This window comes from Felis catus, chromosome C2 (assembly GCF_018350175.1).
Source record: "Felis catus isolate Fca126 chromosome C2, F.catus_Fca126_mat1.0, whole genome shotgun sequence".
NCBI classification, from domain to species: Eukaryota; Metazoa; Chordata; class Mammalia; order Carnivora; family Felidae; genus Felis; species Felis catus.
The window spans coordinates 152,676,680-152,692,312 of record NC_058376.1 but is presented as its reverse complement, the minus strand read 5'-3'; the positions used below and the strand labels follow the sequence as shown (position 1 = coordinate 152,692,312).

At 52.4% G+C, this 15,633-nt stretch overlaps 1 protein-coding gene across 4 annotated transcripts in view; it reads left to right on the top strand.

The window, feature by feature from the left end:
* ITGA9 (integrin subunit alpha 9) overlaps positions 1–15,633 on the top strand; it is a 362,074-nt gene that overhangs the window by 314,499 nt on the left and 31,942 nt on the right. For all 4 annotated transcript variants that reach the window (XM_023260749.2, XM_023260752.2, XM_023260750.2 and 1 more), the window contains one exon: positions 12,232–12,351. In XM_023260749.2, coding sequence (XP_023116517.2) covers positions 12,232–12,351 — 120 coding nt within the window. The remainder of the gene's footprint in view (positions 1–12,231; positions 12,352–15,633) is intronic.

Below are 15,633 nucleotides of genomic sequence, written 5' to 3'. Positions count from 1 at the left end.
GTTACTACTGCGAGCCACCGTCCCCAACCCCCTTCTCAGGCTGGATGAGAAGCTTGTATGAATTACATAGCACACCGATTTTCTTGATATTTTCCAGCTGAAGAAAATAGGGTACGGACATAAATCCACAGGTGGAGAAGTCATTGCCATGTGGAGTGTATACTGGGCTAAGGTCTTAGGAGCAAGCGGGGAGGACTGATGCTCTTTTTGGAAGAGTCAGAATGGGTGCGAAGGATATATGGCAGCTCTCAGCATTGCCAGGAAGTCGGGAGAACCAGGCTGAGGGCAGGAGAGGAGTCCAGAAACCTGAGGAGCCAGGACCACGGGCTCAGGCCATGGGAAGAGTGCACGTGGTGCTTTGGACACAGCTGTCCCTGGCTTCTCTCAGCCTCTTGCTCTAGAGTCAGTGGGGAGCCTCTCACCGGCCGAGGTTGGGTCCCTGTCGCCGGGAGACCACACCCCAGGGAAAGCAAACCCCTAGCATCTCTGTGACACCAGTGCCCTGAGACTTACACAGAAGAGGATTCCCCAGCACTAGAGGGGAGGCAGGGGGTCAATACAGGGCTGCTAAGAAGTGACAGTTGTCCCCTCTCGTGGGCTTCTCTTGTCCTGAGGATCAGCATCAGGCCAGCTAACCCCTGGCTCTTCTTGGGGCGCCCATCTGAGCCACGCTTTGTTCAGTCATTTAGACCACTCTGTTGGTAGTAACTTCCTGGGCCATCTGCAGCCTTAATGAGAGAATGTGAAAATCTTTGTCCAAAGATGGTTGAGGAGTGTTTGGGCTTTTTTGCCTTTTTTTCTTTCTTTCTTTCTTTTTTTAAGAAATAGTGTGTTTGAAGGAGTGATACTTCCTTGCGTATTTGACAGGGCAGGCGTTTGGGGCCCGTCACCTTCTGCCATGGGAAGGTGCATGGGAACCATCTGTCCACGCTGGGGCGTTCACCTCCCTCACACAGCCCACTGCCCTCAGCACCCCTTCAGATGGGTCAGAATTTTAACAAGTGCCTGGAGATTTCCTTGTACCCCCCCCCCCCACTCGGTTAGAACCGCTAAGCCTCTGCCTCCAGTGAACGAAGGACCTCCGACACTCGGGAAGAAGAAATTACTTGCCCGGCATCTCACAGTGACTGGGGCAAGAACACCGCGTCCCGGCCTGAGGCTCCTTCCCCCTCCCTGCCTCAGCCAGCCAGTCCCCCAGGAAGTCACTGAGCCTTTGTGGGTGAAAGGGCCTGGACAAAAGCAAAGTCTCCAGCATGGAAAGGAAATCGTTGACTTGTTTTAAAGTATCTCTGTTAAAACCGCCCAGGTGGCCTGGGAGCCCAGCCAGCTCCTCCAGGCTGGACCTGGCTGTCCTCACCCCAGAGGGGGCCTTCCCTTCTCGTTCTAATCAGACCCCAGAATGAAGCCTCAGCATTGCAGCCACACTTTCGCTTCTAAAGTCACCTGCCCAGCCAAGCACTAACTGAGCAGGGCAGCAAGTGCAGGGTTCATTTTCTCTGAAGCCGTTTCCATTCAACTCCCAAGCTCAGCCCTTGCGAGCAGCCAGTCCTCTGTGAATGCGGAGGACTGCATCTCCCCTCGGGAGTCAGCAAAGCCCGGGTTCCAGCCCTTCTCCCTCCCTGTGACTTTGGGGATCAGGTAGGCTGTGTGAGCCTCAGTTTCCTCATCCGTAACACGGGAAAGCTGTTTTCTCCGTCCTAGAGATCTCCTCCCTTGTTCTGCAAACTACCAGTGCCCCCCAACCAAAGACACGAGCCGGGGCATCTCAACCAGACGGGCGTCACCTAACGTGGTAAACAGAGACTATTCTCAAAGATGCCACTTATGGTCCTTTTGTTGTACTGCTTCTTGATGCCAGCTTTACAATTTTTACAGCCACCGAGTAGATTGTGACCTGTACTTTACCATTTACGTGGCCAGTTACACTTCAAATTAGGTTCCACGAGGCAAGAGAGTTTTTCCCCCTCGAACCTCAAGTTACATTGAGATGTAGGTTGCAGGAGAGGGTCATTGGAAGGTCACCACCGGTCCTACTCCTCACCCACCAGCCCCACAAGTGAGAAGTAAGTTATAACCATAAGAAATTGAGAAGTATTCCAGCCAAGTTTGCCAAAATATGAGTCCTGTTTCCTAATAGTCACATTTGCTTATTTATTTGATGAATATTTACAGGGGCCTTGCTAAGAGCCAGGTACCGTACTAGGCAGGCACAAGGGATGCGATGGGGAACAAAATAAACGTGGCCCCGGCCCTCCCAGGGCTGATTGAGGGGACAGAGGACGGTAAACAGGGAAGCAAAGAAGGATTTCATTTCAAATTAAGGTTAGTTCTGGGGCGCCTGGGTGGCTCAGTTGGTTCAGCTTCCGACTCTTGATTTCGGCTCAGGTCACGATCTCACTGCTCGTGAGACTGAGGCCGCTCTGAGTCGGGCTCTGTGTTGACAGTGTGGAGCCCGCTTGGGATTCTCTCTCTCCCTTTCTCTCTGCCCCTCCCCTGCTTGTGCACACGTGCTCTCTCTCTCTCAAAATAAACAAGCCTAAAAACATTTTTTTAAAAAACAACAACAAATTGAGGTTAGTTCTATGGGAGCAACCTGCTTTCTTTCCTTTTTTTTTTTTTTTAATGTTTGTTTGTTTGTTTGTTTGTTTGTTTGTTTGTTTGTTTGTTTTGAGAGAGAGAGAATGAGTGGGGAGGGACGGAGAGAGAGGGAGAGAGAGAATCCCAAGCAGGTTCAGAGCCCAATGTGGGGCTTGATCTCACGAACTGCAAGATTATGACCTGAGCAAAATCAAGAGTCAGACGCTGAACTGACCGAGTCTCCCAGGGGCCCCCTGGGAGCAACATGCTTTCTCTTAAAGGAGTCAGGGAGTCTTTCTCCAAGGAAGGTGAGACCTAGAAAGTGAGAAGGAATTGGCTTGCCAAGGATGGGGAGAAGCGCCCCAGCTCAGGGGGAGAGCTGCTTAAACACCCAAGCGGCCCGCTGTGCTCACAACTCGAAGACCAGTGTGGCAGGAGCCCGCGGAAGGGTGAACGCATCTGTGGGGAAACACACGGGCAGGTCTGCACCGTGAAACACCAGAGTGGGCAGTGGCGAAGGGAGGCCAGTGAAAGCTTCTGTTTGAAGAGGGGAATGGCATGATCTAATACACAGTCGACCTTTGAACAACACAGGGGTTAGGGGCACCAACCCCTGTTGCTGTCAGAAATCCACGTAGAACTTTGGACTCTCCCAAAACTTAACTATTAACAGCCTGCTATTGACCAGAAGCCTTACTGATAACGTAAGCAGTCAATTAACATGTAACTTGTATGTTACCCGTATTATATACTATGTCCTCTGTGTTATATACCTATATATGGATATGTAATAATCTGTATTATATATCTGTGTCCTTCCTATGTATAAAGTAAGCTAGAGAAAAGACAATGTTATTAAGAAAATCATAAGGAAAAGAAAATACATTCACAGCACTGCACTGCATTTATTTTTAAAAATCCACATGTAAGTGGACCTCTGCAGTTCAACCTGTGTCGTTCAAGAGTCAGCTGTGTATTCTTTAAAAACCACAGGCTCCGGGGCATCTGGGTGGCTCAGTCGGTTGAGCGTCCAACTTCGGCTCAGGTTGTGATCTCACAGCTCTTGGGTTCAAGCCCCATGTCGAGCTCTGTGCTGACCTCTCAGAGCCCGGAGCCTGCTTCGGATTCTGTGTCTCCCTCTCTCTCTGCCCCTAACGCACTCTCATTCTGTCTCTGTCTCCCTCAAAAATAAACAAACATTAAAAAACAACAACAACAACAAACCACAGGCTACTGTATGGGTAGTGGACTGGAGGAAGGAAAGGTGGAAATAAGAAGGCTAGTTAGAAGGTTGTGACTATTACCTGGCAAGAGGTGATGGCAGCAGAGGCGATGAAAGCAGACAGGTAGATTTACATCAGTAAAGATGTGGCAATTTGTGTGGTCACGTGTAGGGGATGCCCGTCCGAAAGGGTTGGGAGGAATCAAAGGATTCCTTGATGCAAAGCCCCTTGCCTGGTTCGTCCACATGGACATTCAGTTAATAGTGGCTCTCACTGGGGCGCCTGGGGGGCTCAGTCGGTTGAGCGTCCAACCTCAGCTCAGGTCACGATCTCACGGTCTGTGAGTTCGAGTCCCGCGTCGGGCTCTGTGCTGACCGCTCGGAGCCTGGAGCCCGCTTCGGATTCTGTGTCTCCCTCTCTCTCTGCCCCATCCCTGCTTGTGCTCTGTCTCTCTCTGTCTCTCAAAATGAGTAAACATTTAAAAAAAATTTTTTTTGTTCTCTAATAAAAAAAAAATAGTGGCTCTCACTGCATAAAGAGATGGCCAAGGACAGGCTGAACCACATGAAGAATAAGCCTCTTCCTCCCCCAAATCCTCAAGAGTCTTGGTCAGTTTATCCTAAACCGATGATTTCTGGTTATCATCGCGATCACTATCATCGTTGTTATTTTTGTAAACAACAGAACCCACTCCTAGGTTGAAATACGCTTCGGTTGCCTCAGGGGTGGGGAGCCTGGCATTTCCCCCTTCTCCGTTTCCCTTGGTGGACGCTGTACCCCACGCCGAACCCCTGGACTCTAGAGAGTTCTGCTACGAAAGGTGGTGTTTTAGGACAAGACTGCCGTCCGGTCCATCAACTTCTCTCACTAGACACGAGTTGAACCCCCAGTAAGTATGAACCAGCATCACTCTATACCCTCAAGACTTTCACAGCACACACAGGGCACGCAGACGTGCTCGCAGCCCGGTATGGTTATGTACCGCGAATGCCCGGCTCAAGAGGTTAGGGCGGGCTGCGTGGGAAGAAACAGCGACCCCTGAGCAGGCGCCGAAGGAGTCTTCCAAGGGACGGGCGAAGGACAGGCATGCCACAGGAAGTCGTGTGGTGTCCTAAGCTAGATTCTCAAGGAGCAAACGTGAGATGAGCGTGTGTGTGCAACCAGTTTATTAAGGAAGTGCTCCCTGTGAGCCCAGGAAGGGAAACTGAGGCTCCAGGAGGTGAAAAGACCTTCCACCCTGGGGCGCCAACGGCTTGTCGGTTGAAGAGCCAGGAGGGGCTGCTGGGGCTGGCTATTTGCAGGCCCCGAGCCTTCCTTACCCCTGTGCTCCTCTGCCCTGTGCTGGCCCGTTGCCTCGCGCCCACACGCACAGTGGGAAGGCCATTCTGAGCAGGTGGTAGGGATCACAGTCCTGGGTGGTAAGCAGCTGGCCCTTTGTTTCAGGAGCGACCCTCGGCTCTGGTGGCCTGAGCAGCACATCACGTGCCGACTCCGGGGTCTGTTGACTCTGGCGCTCTTCCTGGTGAGGCCTGGTCCCTCACCAGATGCATAGCTCCTCGCCCGGATAGCCTGAGGTGGATGAGCTGTCCTCTAAAGAGCAGCCGTGAGGATTATCAGCAGTGGTGGCTATAAAACCTCTCAACGCGGCGTCGAGAACTCAGCCCGTTCCCAACAGACGCGGCCCATGATTAACCACAAAGGGATTATGGCACCAGCCCAGCTCTCGCCTCTGCAAACTCTAACAGAGCAGGCCATCTCCGGCACCCGGCACCTGGCAGCCACGGGCACGGGTGACGTCTCTGTTTGTCACGGCACAGACGTATGATGCTGATCTCGCCAAACGCGCCGTTTATTTTCTGTTCATTGATGTGGTCTCCAGAAGTCTCCCTGCTCCCCTGAGCGGGTGTGCTTTCCGAGGGCTGTGTTCTGAGGGCAGTTGAAGACGTGGTTCTGCTGAGAACATTTCCTCCCCCCTCGCCTACCCCCTCGCTGGCTGTTAGATGTAATCAGAAGCAGGTGGAAATGTCATTTCATCGTCCCAGATGTTGCGTCCCCTCCACTTTTTCTCTTACTCGAATTCCTGCTCTGTGAGGTGTGTGTGAGGTCGACTGCAGAGAGCGTCTTGCCGTCGTAATTGACCTTCAGCCGACCTGGGTCTGAGGTTGAACCTCCCTTTGGGTAGTGCTGACTGCACCGTCCTCTCAGCACCGGAAACCCTTGTCCCGCAGGGGCCTGGGCCAGGCGCCCCCCGTTGTGGTCATGTCCTCAGGCCTCACAGAGACCTGAGCGTGGCCAGCTGTGACACGAGGCCTACTTGCGGTGGTGGGAATTTGAAAGGTTCCAGAAACACAGAAACGAGTCCAGCACTGGGATTCGGGTGTGCCAGCTGCCTCAGACCGGAAGTTGGCTTCCGGAGGTTCCCAGACACCGGCTCGCCAACCTCAGGTGCGTGAAACTCCCCAGCAGCCGGCAGGACACCCAGGATGTGGGCCCGTGCTTGCCCCGGCCTGACGTCCGTCCTCCTCAAAGCCTCTGTGGAGACGAATCCTCAAGCCCCTCCTTCTCTTACGTATAATTAGTTCACGTCCGGCACACGAGCCTCCCGGCTTTCATCCACGGCTGTGCCATCAGCCACCCCCTCGCCGGGCAGAACTGCCACCTCGGGTCTCCCGGCCTCCACCACCAGACCCCCCACCGTCCGCAGACCTTTTCCCCTTTTTCCTCACCTCCTTTCGTGCTGGAAGCACAACATCTCCCCTGCACCACTTCCCCTGCAACCCTGCTACCAGGGCTGTTTGTTCCTTGAACCCCCAACCCCCACCCCCTGCGAAGTTCTCCCTTCTCATCTACCGTTGTTTTTCAGCTAAGTGCTCCCGGCAAACTGTGAACCATATCCCTCCCCGGGTCCAAACCCTGCGTCGGATTCCCGTTTCTCTTAAGATGAAACGTACGATTCTTAACCCAGCCTCCAGCCCTTCCTATCTCTCCAGCTTCACCTTGAACGTCTTCCTTTGGCACCTTGTTCATTCTGCCTGCTCCGACCCCGCTGTCTGCTGGCCCTGTCTCACCCCTGCCGAGCTTACTGCGGCCACAGGGGTTTTGCATATGCTGTTCCTTCTCTTTGGAATGCTGTTCCCTCCCCTCTCTTTGACTCGTCGCTCTCAGCTCCAGCAGCTCCTCCAGGAGCTCTTTCTGACTGCCACGCCCGTCTCAGAGTCTTTTATGACCATGAACCTCTGCCTTGGGGCACTGGCCAAAATTATAATTTCACATCTATGTGTCTAATTGATCAGTATTCTCTGAAAGCCAGAAGCTTCGTGAGGACAACACTATCTGCTTGATTCATCAAGGACCCCCTACAAGTGCCCGGCACGTAGCAGCTGCTACATAGACAAACGGATGGATGGATGGATGGGGTGGACAGACAGATGAATGGATGGACAGATGGGCGTGTGGGTAGGTGGGCAGATGGATGCACGGATGGCCAGAACTCCCCGCCGAGAAATAACATTTGCAAATATATTTTTGAGGTAGAGAAGAGAACACTCAGAGAGTCCGGCTTCAAACCCCAGCATCTTCTGTTGTAGACTGAATTATACCCATGCTCCACCTGATGTTAGAGCCGAGAGGACATTGCATTCATGAACCACACCATGAATCACAATCCTGGTTTAGGTGACTGAAGAACGTGCATTTGAAGCCTCGTTCTGTAGGAATTCACAGGGTGCTGGAGCCCGTCAACAGGAAGATGCATCGTTACCTTACAGAGTGATAAGGACTAAGAGACAGCACTGCTCGGCTAAGGTTTTAATAAGTCCTGTGGAGCCATGGGGGTCCCTTGATCCGGTTCAGGGCCTGCTGCGGCTGGGGTAGGGAGGGACGGCGTAGGAAGGGGGTGCTGAGCGGGCTGGGCTCGGGCTGCCTACCTTCTCTACGACCAGAGAACCTCCGTTTTCTTCCGTTTTGTACATTGAGATGCCACAATAGGGCTTCTCTGCTAACAGAGGCTGAAAATGGCAATGTTTCCAAAAGCTCAAAGAATGACTAATTCTGCCAAAAAGTCAGGTTTCTTGGAACAGCAGATGTAGGAGCAGAGTCTCTCTTTTTCCATTTTTTTTTTCAACTTGGCTTTAAAACACGGAGTTAAAAAGAAATTTTAAGAGCGAAAAACAGAAAAAAAGGAAAAAAAGCCCCAAAATCTCAAAAAAGCACCTGTGTACTCTTAAAACTTCCTACCATGTTTCTGCAAAGCTGACGTCTTCTAGATATTAAATTGCTATCTTGATTTTTTTTGTACTTAATGTTGTAACATTTGTCATTTCTCCATGATATTACCCTATTTTCAAAAGTATTAAAACTTGGAAATCAGGCAAAAAGATGATTGCATGTCCTTCCGATGGTAGACTGGAACGTTCCCTGGCCCCTTTCTGCTCCAAGTATGGACCAATGGCATTGGCATCACCAAGGAGAGAGAGAGAGAGCACATATGCACGTGAGCAGCACGTGAGGGGCAGAGAGAGACGGAGAGAGAGGGAGAGAGAGAGAATCTCAAGCAGGTTCTACCCTGTCAGCACGGAGCCCGAAGTGGGGCTCCAAGCCATGAACCGTGAGATCATGACCTGAGCCAAAGTCAGAAGCTTAACCAAGTGAGCCACCCAGGCACCCCTGAATACTTTTAAGATGAGCAATATTGGATTTCGTCAAATGGACAAGAACAGAAAGGCATTGCAGGCGGCCAAAGCAGCCTGCAGAGGCCGGAGAGCACAGTTCTGGCTGGCGAGATGATGCAAACCAACAAGGATGGGGATGATGGCCCGGCAAGGGGCTGGCAAGGTACGAAGGAGACCAGACTATAAAGAACTTGGGACCCTGGAATATGTATTCAGCGTAAAGAGAAGTCACCAATAGCGTAAGCAGAGAAGCAACATAAGACCTGCGTTTTAAGAAGACAACTCCTGGGGCACCTGGGTGGCTGACTCTGGCTCAGGTCATGATCTCACAGCTCATGAGTTCAAGCCCCGCATCAGGCTCTGTGCTGACAGCTCAGAGCCTGAAGCCTGCTTCAGATTCTGTGTGTGTGTGTGTGTCTCTCTCTCTCTCTGCCCCTCCCCTGCTCACATTCTCTCTCCCTCTCCCTCCCTCCCTCCCTCCCTCCCTCCCTCCCTCCCTCTCTCTCTTTCTCCTAAAATAAATATTTGGAAAAAAAAAAAAAAAAGACAACCCCTGATGGCCTCTCTGGGGGCCCTGAAAGGGTGCTATGAGATCAGACCAGGCCTGACCTGGAATAGTGACTGGGGATGGGAACAAGAGAATACAGAGAAAAGAGGTCCAGGGGCGTGACCAGGATCACCAGCTCTTTAGTGGTATAGTGGAGGCTTCATGGTCCCTGCTTGTTGACTCCCCGCTGTAGTCCGGCTGCTGTGCCTTCCTTTGGGGTTTTATCTGAGATGTGACTTCTTAAAGCTGCAGGACGCTCTGATTTTCTCCCCCCCCCCCCCCCCCCCCGTGAGCTCATTAGAGCCTTGACGCACGGGAACCCGCTCTGCCAAAGCACGAGACTTGCATCCAAGAAGACGGACAGCATCACTAAAAATAAGAAAGGATTAAACACACATTCCGGCGAAGTGACAGGGCATTCTTGTGGAATTTGCTAGACTAAACTGCTGTGGATACTCTTAGCTGTGTCTGTATCCACAAAACCAGATCTCCAGCATGGCTTTGCCAGGACGCAGATTTCTGGTGCGGAGGGCAGGCAGCGTCCCTGAGAAGCCATCGGGGTGATCCAAGGGGCTCGACCACAGCTGACCCACACTGAGCTCACAGCCTGTCTCGGCAACTCTCTGTCGACGAGAAGGTTCGGCAGACTTATGTTACGTGACCCTGCGCTGGGAATTTCTGATTTTCCCTCTCAGACCCCCGTTTCACAGAGGAGGAAACGGAGGGCGGTATCTTGGCTGGCTAAGACCGTACCTGTTGGCCATAGTGCCTCAAGGCTCATCTGTACAAGACGCCATGAGAGATTCTGAATGTGGGGGGTGACTCAATCCACAGCCTTTCAGGGGCAAGAACCCAAGGGCGTGAATCTTTCTTTAAAGACCTGAATCTCTAGTCTGAACGGATGGGCGCGTGATGGCAGACTTCAGAGTTGACGCTGTGCCATTCCAGGTGTATTGAGGACAGAAGCAGGTGCAGCTAATCCAGGCCTTTAGAAGTCAGGGTCACGGTGACCCGTGATGGAGAGGTGGTTAGCCGGAAAGGCGTGCAAAGGGGACTTCCGGGGGTTCTGGTCCCATTCTGTTTCTTATTCTGGGTACTGGTTGCACCTGTGCATTTAGCATGCGTGGGATAAGAATTCAGTGAGCTGTGCGCTTGGGTTGTGTTTACTTTTCTCTGTGTATATTAGACGTCAGTAAATAGTTTTTAAAAATGGAAAAGTAGCCAACCATGCCCAACCTCAAAGATACCTCCCTGCCGGCAGTGATGGAGAAATCACCTTCTGTTTGTCAGAGCTGGGTTCTGCCCGGTGCCACGCTTGGGGCTCTGTGTGTCTTAGCCCCTTGAATTCTCTGCAGAGGGGCTGTTTTACCCCTGTGTTGCAGATGAGAGAAAGGGGGCTCAGAGAGGTTAAGTACCTTGCCCAAGGTCACGTAGCCAGTGAGCACAATACAGCAAAGAGGCCTCCTTTCCGTTCCCAGAATGAACGGAATGTGTGTAGGCAGTTTTCTTTCATTTGCCCCCACGTAGGAAGGGATGGTCTCTGCTCTGCCTGATTCTCTTTGAGATGAGGTTCTGGATTCGGCGTCTTTGGGTGCAACGATGGCAGCTTGTCTGCCTCATGACTGGCCATCCAGCCCCTCCCCCCAGCACACACCCCTCCCCTCCTACTCGCGCTGTGGGAATGGACGCAATGAGAGCGAGAGGCACACCTTTGCTTTTCTTATCACCAGGGCACTGCCAACAAATGACCTATTTAACCAATAGGTAGTCTTTAAGAAGAGCCACCGTCATCTAGGCACTCCGTGGTGCAGTGTTGACAAGCTCAGATCTGGGGGGTTGGGGTTGGCTGGACCTGAGTTCAAATCCTGACTCTGTACTTCAGCTACTTGGCCCAGAGAAAAAGGCTTGTCCTCTCTGGGCCTCCATGGTCCCCCTCTGTAAAATGGGCGTTGAATCCCTCATCGGGTAGTTGTATAACGTGGACAGGAGATTACAAGACACAGAGGAGCATTTGGGAAGAGTTAGCCGGGAGCCAGGCCCTAAAAGGGGCCAGAAGCAGTGCTGGTCACTGTAAGGTACTGTGCCCCATCACCCCATGCAGCTTGAGTGGGGAATCCCTGGGCTCCCGTGATTAGTGAAGCTTCCGGGCAAGGTGGAAGCCACAGCCGGCCTCCAGCATCTAGCTAGGTTCAGACAGGCTCTCCCCAAGGAGGGGATGGCCCAGCGTGGACAAAGACCCGGGGATGGGCCAGCTGGGCAGCCGAGGGAAACAGTGACTGCCCAGAGCTGGGACTTTTGTCCCTTTTGCAGCGAGTTTGAGTGGGCAGTGATCGTTAGGGCAAAGTTACTATGCGGCAAGGACACAACGGATGCTTGGAATTCTACAAAACCAAACCCCACCGTGCCCAGTGGGGCTGGAGCAGAGCCAAAGGGTCCAATTAGTGTTGAGCCAATACATGTTAAGCAATCCGTTCTCCGGCGGGCGGGTGGGGGGCCCTGACTTGTCTCCCAATTTCTGCAGTGTAGATGCCCACACGTCGATGCAGCCAGGAAGAGGAGCACACAGCTGGCCCTTGCCGGCCGATGGCTAGTTCCAGCACACCACCGACTTCCCATAAAACTTGGGGAAACTTGCCTCACGGAGGCACGGGCTGGGATTGCACACGGTTCCCACCGGAAACCAGAGCCCGGAGCTTCAGGAGTGAGGGTCTCCAGTGTGCTAGGCATTGCCACGAGACCGGAGACGGATGGTGTCCCGGCCCTTGGGGAGTGACAGTCTGTCAGCAAAGTGGCGTCCGTCAAATGCTTGCGCTGAGCGACACGTTGAGCTGAACACTTGGAAAGAAGCCGGCACGCCCACGTCCTCCACCACAAAACCGTAACGCACGGGAGGCTGCTGTTGCCCGAGTGCAGACGAGTGCGTCTTCTGAGACTTTCACCACACTTAGGTTCACTTCATGACTTTGAAGTCAGGCTTGTTGTTGTTACAACCCTCTCAAGACCTGGGGCTTGGATTTCAAGTGGCTTTTTCACCCCCTGATGGTGAAAACTCCATCGGTCTACAACCAGGAGAGAACTGAACAGAGTCCAGTCTTCAGTAACAACAGACTGGACTCCTCTGTGGTTCGCTCCGAACGTCAAGCCCAGGCCGGGCTCTGTCACGCTATGGGCACTTCCATTTGAAAATCATTCCCCCTTCTGCTCTGCCTCCTAGGTGGTCTTCGAAGCCTTGCACAATCTGGAGCCCCGTGGCTATGTCGTGGGCTGGATCATTGCCATAAGTCTGCTGGTGGGAATACTCATCTTCCTGCTGCTGGCTGTTCTGCTCTGGAAGGTGAGTCTGGTGATTGCAGGGCCCTGTGGAGCCCCCACCCATGGACGCCCAGCCCTCCTGCCTCGCGAGGATCCTCTTGAAAGGAGCTTCCTTTTAGAACTTCCTTCACGGTGCAGGTACAGTGAAGCAAGGTCAGCGTCCCCCTCAGGTTCGAATGGACTCTTGGCCCCACTTGAGGCCATTACAGCCGAGGCCTGGACCTTTAGAGCGAGAGCAGACGTCTCAGCCCCGCCCTGTTCTTACCTTCTCACTGGTCCCAACAGAAAGGTGGGAGCCCAACTCCACCACAGAAGCCCGGGAGGAACAGCAGGGCCTGGGGTGGTTCACCGTTTGCTCGGAGAAAACACAAGCAAAGCAAAAGCCGAGCGACTCTTTGTTTTCTTCCCGTGTGGAACAGGAAAAGGACTTTTGCCCCGAGGACTCGGGCAACTAAGATGAGATATAGTCCAGAGTTCCGCCTGGGGGGCCGCGTGGTCCATTCTCCCAACCCCGGGTGGTTCACTTGTAGGTGAGCCCGGGGATACACTTGCCCTGCTTCCTTCGCCGGGGAACACCGGCCCCTCCTTCTTGCCTCTTGTCACTTTCTCAAGGGGAAAGGGGTGTCCACACCCCAAGTCTGAGCTGGTTTCTTTGCCTCACACTCTCAGAGGTCTGGAGTCCCTTCCCTTCAGAGCCCCTGTGCTCGTCAGTAGCAACCTCAGAGTCATTATCTAGCGAAGGTGTGCCCCTCCTTCTGAGCGCTCAGGTCCCAGGTAAGTGGGTCCCCGGTTGGTCCTTACGTCTCCAGGTCCTAGAATAGCACCAGGGGGCAGAGCTGGGACTTGTTGCCACCAAAGCCCTGCTTTGCTAGTGTTTCGGGTTTCAGATGCAGGTGGGAAGCAGCCTCTTATATCATTATGGACGGATGCTTTAAATTCAAATCATTACTTTCTTGGGGGTCACAAAATAATTTGTATTCATCGATCAGACGTTGTAACCTGTCAGTAAGAAAAAAAAAAGGTATATGGGGCGCCTGGGTGGCTCAGTCGGTTGAGCGTCTGACTTTGGCTCAGGTCTTGATCTCCCGGATTGTGGGTTCGAGCCCCGCGTCTGGCTCTGTGCTGGCAGCTTAGAGCCTGGAGCCTGCTTCAGATTCTGTCTCCCTCTCTCTCTGCTCCTCCCCCACTCGTGCTCTGTCTCTCTCTCTCTCTCTCGCAGGAAAAAATAAACATTAAAAAAAAAAAGGTATAGGGGCGTCTGGGTGGCTCCATGGGTTAAGTGTCCGACTCCTGATTTCGGCTCAGGTCGTGATCTCACGGTTCGTGGGTTCGAGCCCCACATCAGGTTCCATGCTGGCAGCGTGGAGCCTGCTTGGGATTCTCTCTCTCTGCCTCTCTCTTTGTCCCTCCTCTGCTTGCTCTGTCTCTGTCTCTCTAAATAAATAAACAAATAAATAAATAAAGACTTAAAAGCATTTTAAGTCTCTAAAAGAAAAAAAGTACAAAAACACTCAGGAGTCCGCATCTCAGAATAACCACGATGAACAGTATTGTCTCTTCTTGACCTTCTCTGTAGAGATGTAGACCAAGCATTCTCATAGCACCTATTTATTTTTGAGAAGGATGTTGAACTTCCCAGTAATACACACAACATGTTTAGAGGTACAATGCCTCTAACGTTAAAACAGTGGGTCCAATTATTCATCTGAAATAAAAGCATAATACACATACTTGTATCCAAGAAGTCGAGACACAGGAAACACCGTGTTTTCACTACACATTCTGCAGACTGACAATTGGGCTGATTGCTGTAAGTGGAGGGCTACGTCACCTGAAAAAGTTCTGGAGGTTTAAAGAAAACTACCTGGAACACATTCCTTGAAGAGAAGTTTCTCTTACGTTCCCATGCTTCTCAGACATTCCGTGTACTCTTTTCAGCCTCCCCCGCCCCACCCCGAACACAATACTGCAAACATCTTTCCGTGTTGTTAAAAACCCACCTCCAGGTGGCCCCATGTCTGCACACACCCCTCCTGTCCCCCGATGCTGGGAGCCAGGTGGCTCCTGGATTCACACCCCCTTTAAACGGTGCCACAGTGAATATCCTTAGAGCCAAATATTTGCACAAATCCTTCATTATGTACTTAAGATGAAACCCTAGAAATGGAATTACTGAGTCAGAGGAAATGCATACTTTAAGCCTTTTATTACATCCTGCAAATCGCCTCTAGAAAGGTTATACCCATTCCCCCTCCCACAAGCACTATATCAAAAGTGTCCATTTCCCTATATATTTGCCAGGAGTGGATATTACCTGTTCAAAAAGAAACAAAAAGTAATCTGCCAATTTGTCGTTTGCTTAATCTGCGTGGCCAGATAGGTTCTCAACGCCCCCTTGTGTCCTCCGACTCCTTCCAGCCGGGATGGCCTCAGGTCTGCAGGCAGAGAACAAAGCCAGCTCGGTGTTTGATCTGAAAAGACAGCAAGAGCTTTGGTTGGGCTGTGTGTGTGTGTGTGTGTGTGTGTGTGTACGTACTCCTTCCTTCTGCCTTTGGGCTCCTCAGATGACAGGAAGCCCTCCAAGGCTGGGTACGTGAGACCAGACAGGGACAGAGAGTGGGCAGTGTGGTGGCCACGCCCCGTACCTGCTCATGAGGGAATGCCCTCCTTCTGGCCACCCCCCTTGGCCCTGCCATTCAGGGCCGTGTCCCAACTCCGTGTACACACTCGTGCCTTCTTCCACCTGCCATCTGCCTAGCTTTGCTTCCGCTGTGTTTGTTTAAAGAGTGAGGTTGCAGGAGATAGCTGCCGTGGGTAGTCAGGACCCTGATGTCACCCAGCTGCTGTGTGATCCAAAGGGCCAGGACCCGAGGAGGCGGACCCCACCCTCTACCACGGACTGAGCGAGGGGGCAGAGTGGTGGCAGTCAAGCGGTGGCGTTACGCCAGACGAGGTGTTGCCATCACTAACGAGGGGGAAGCGCAGGGTCTGACAACACCTTTAAGGAAGCAGTTAAATGACACCAAAGCAGAAAGCCGCTTTGCTCATCCTCCAAGAGCAATATTTCATTTCAGCCCAATTTATTGAACGTTTGCTTGGAACCAAACGCTGGGTAGGCACCTGGATACGACGATAATTGGGACTCCTCCCTGCCCCTGAGTGCTTCGCCATCTAGCGCACAGACCTATAAATGGAATAGGGGGTGATAAGCGTGTGCAAACTTCTCTGGAAACTGAGAAGAAGGTACCGTTGAAACCTGGCTCTCACGTTTGCCAGCTGTGTGGCTGGGGACGGTCACCCTCTG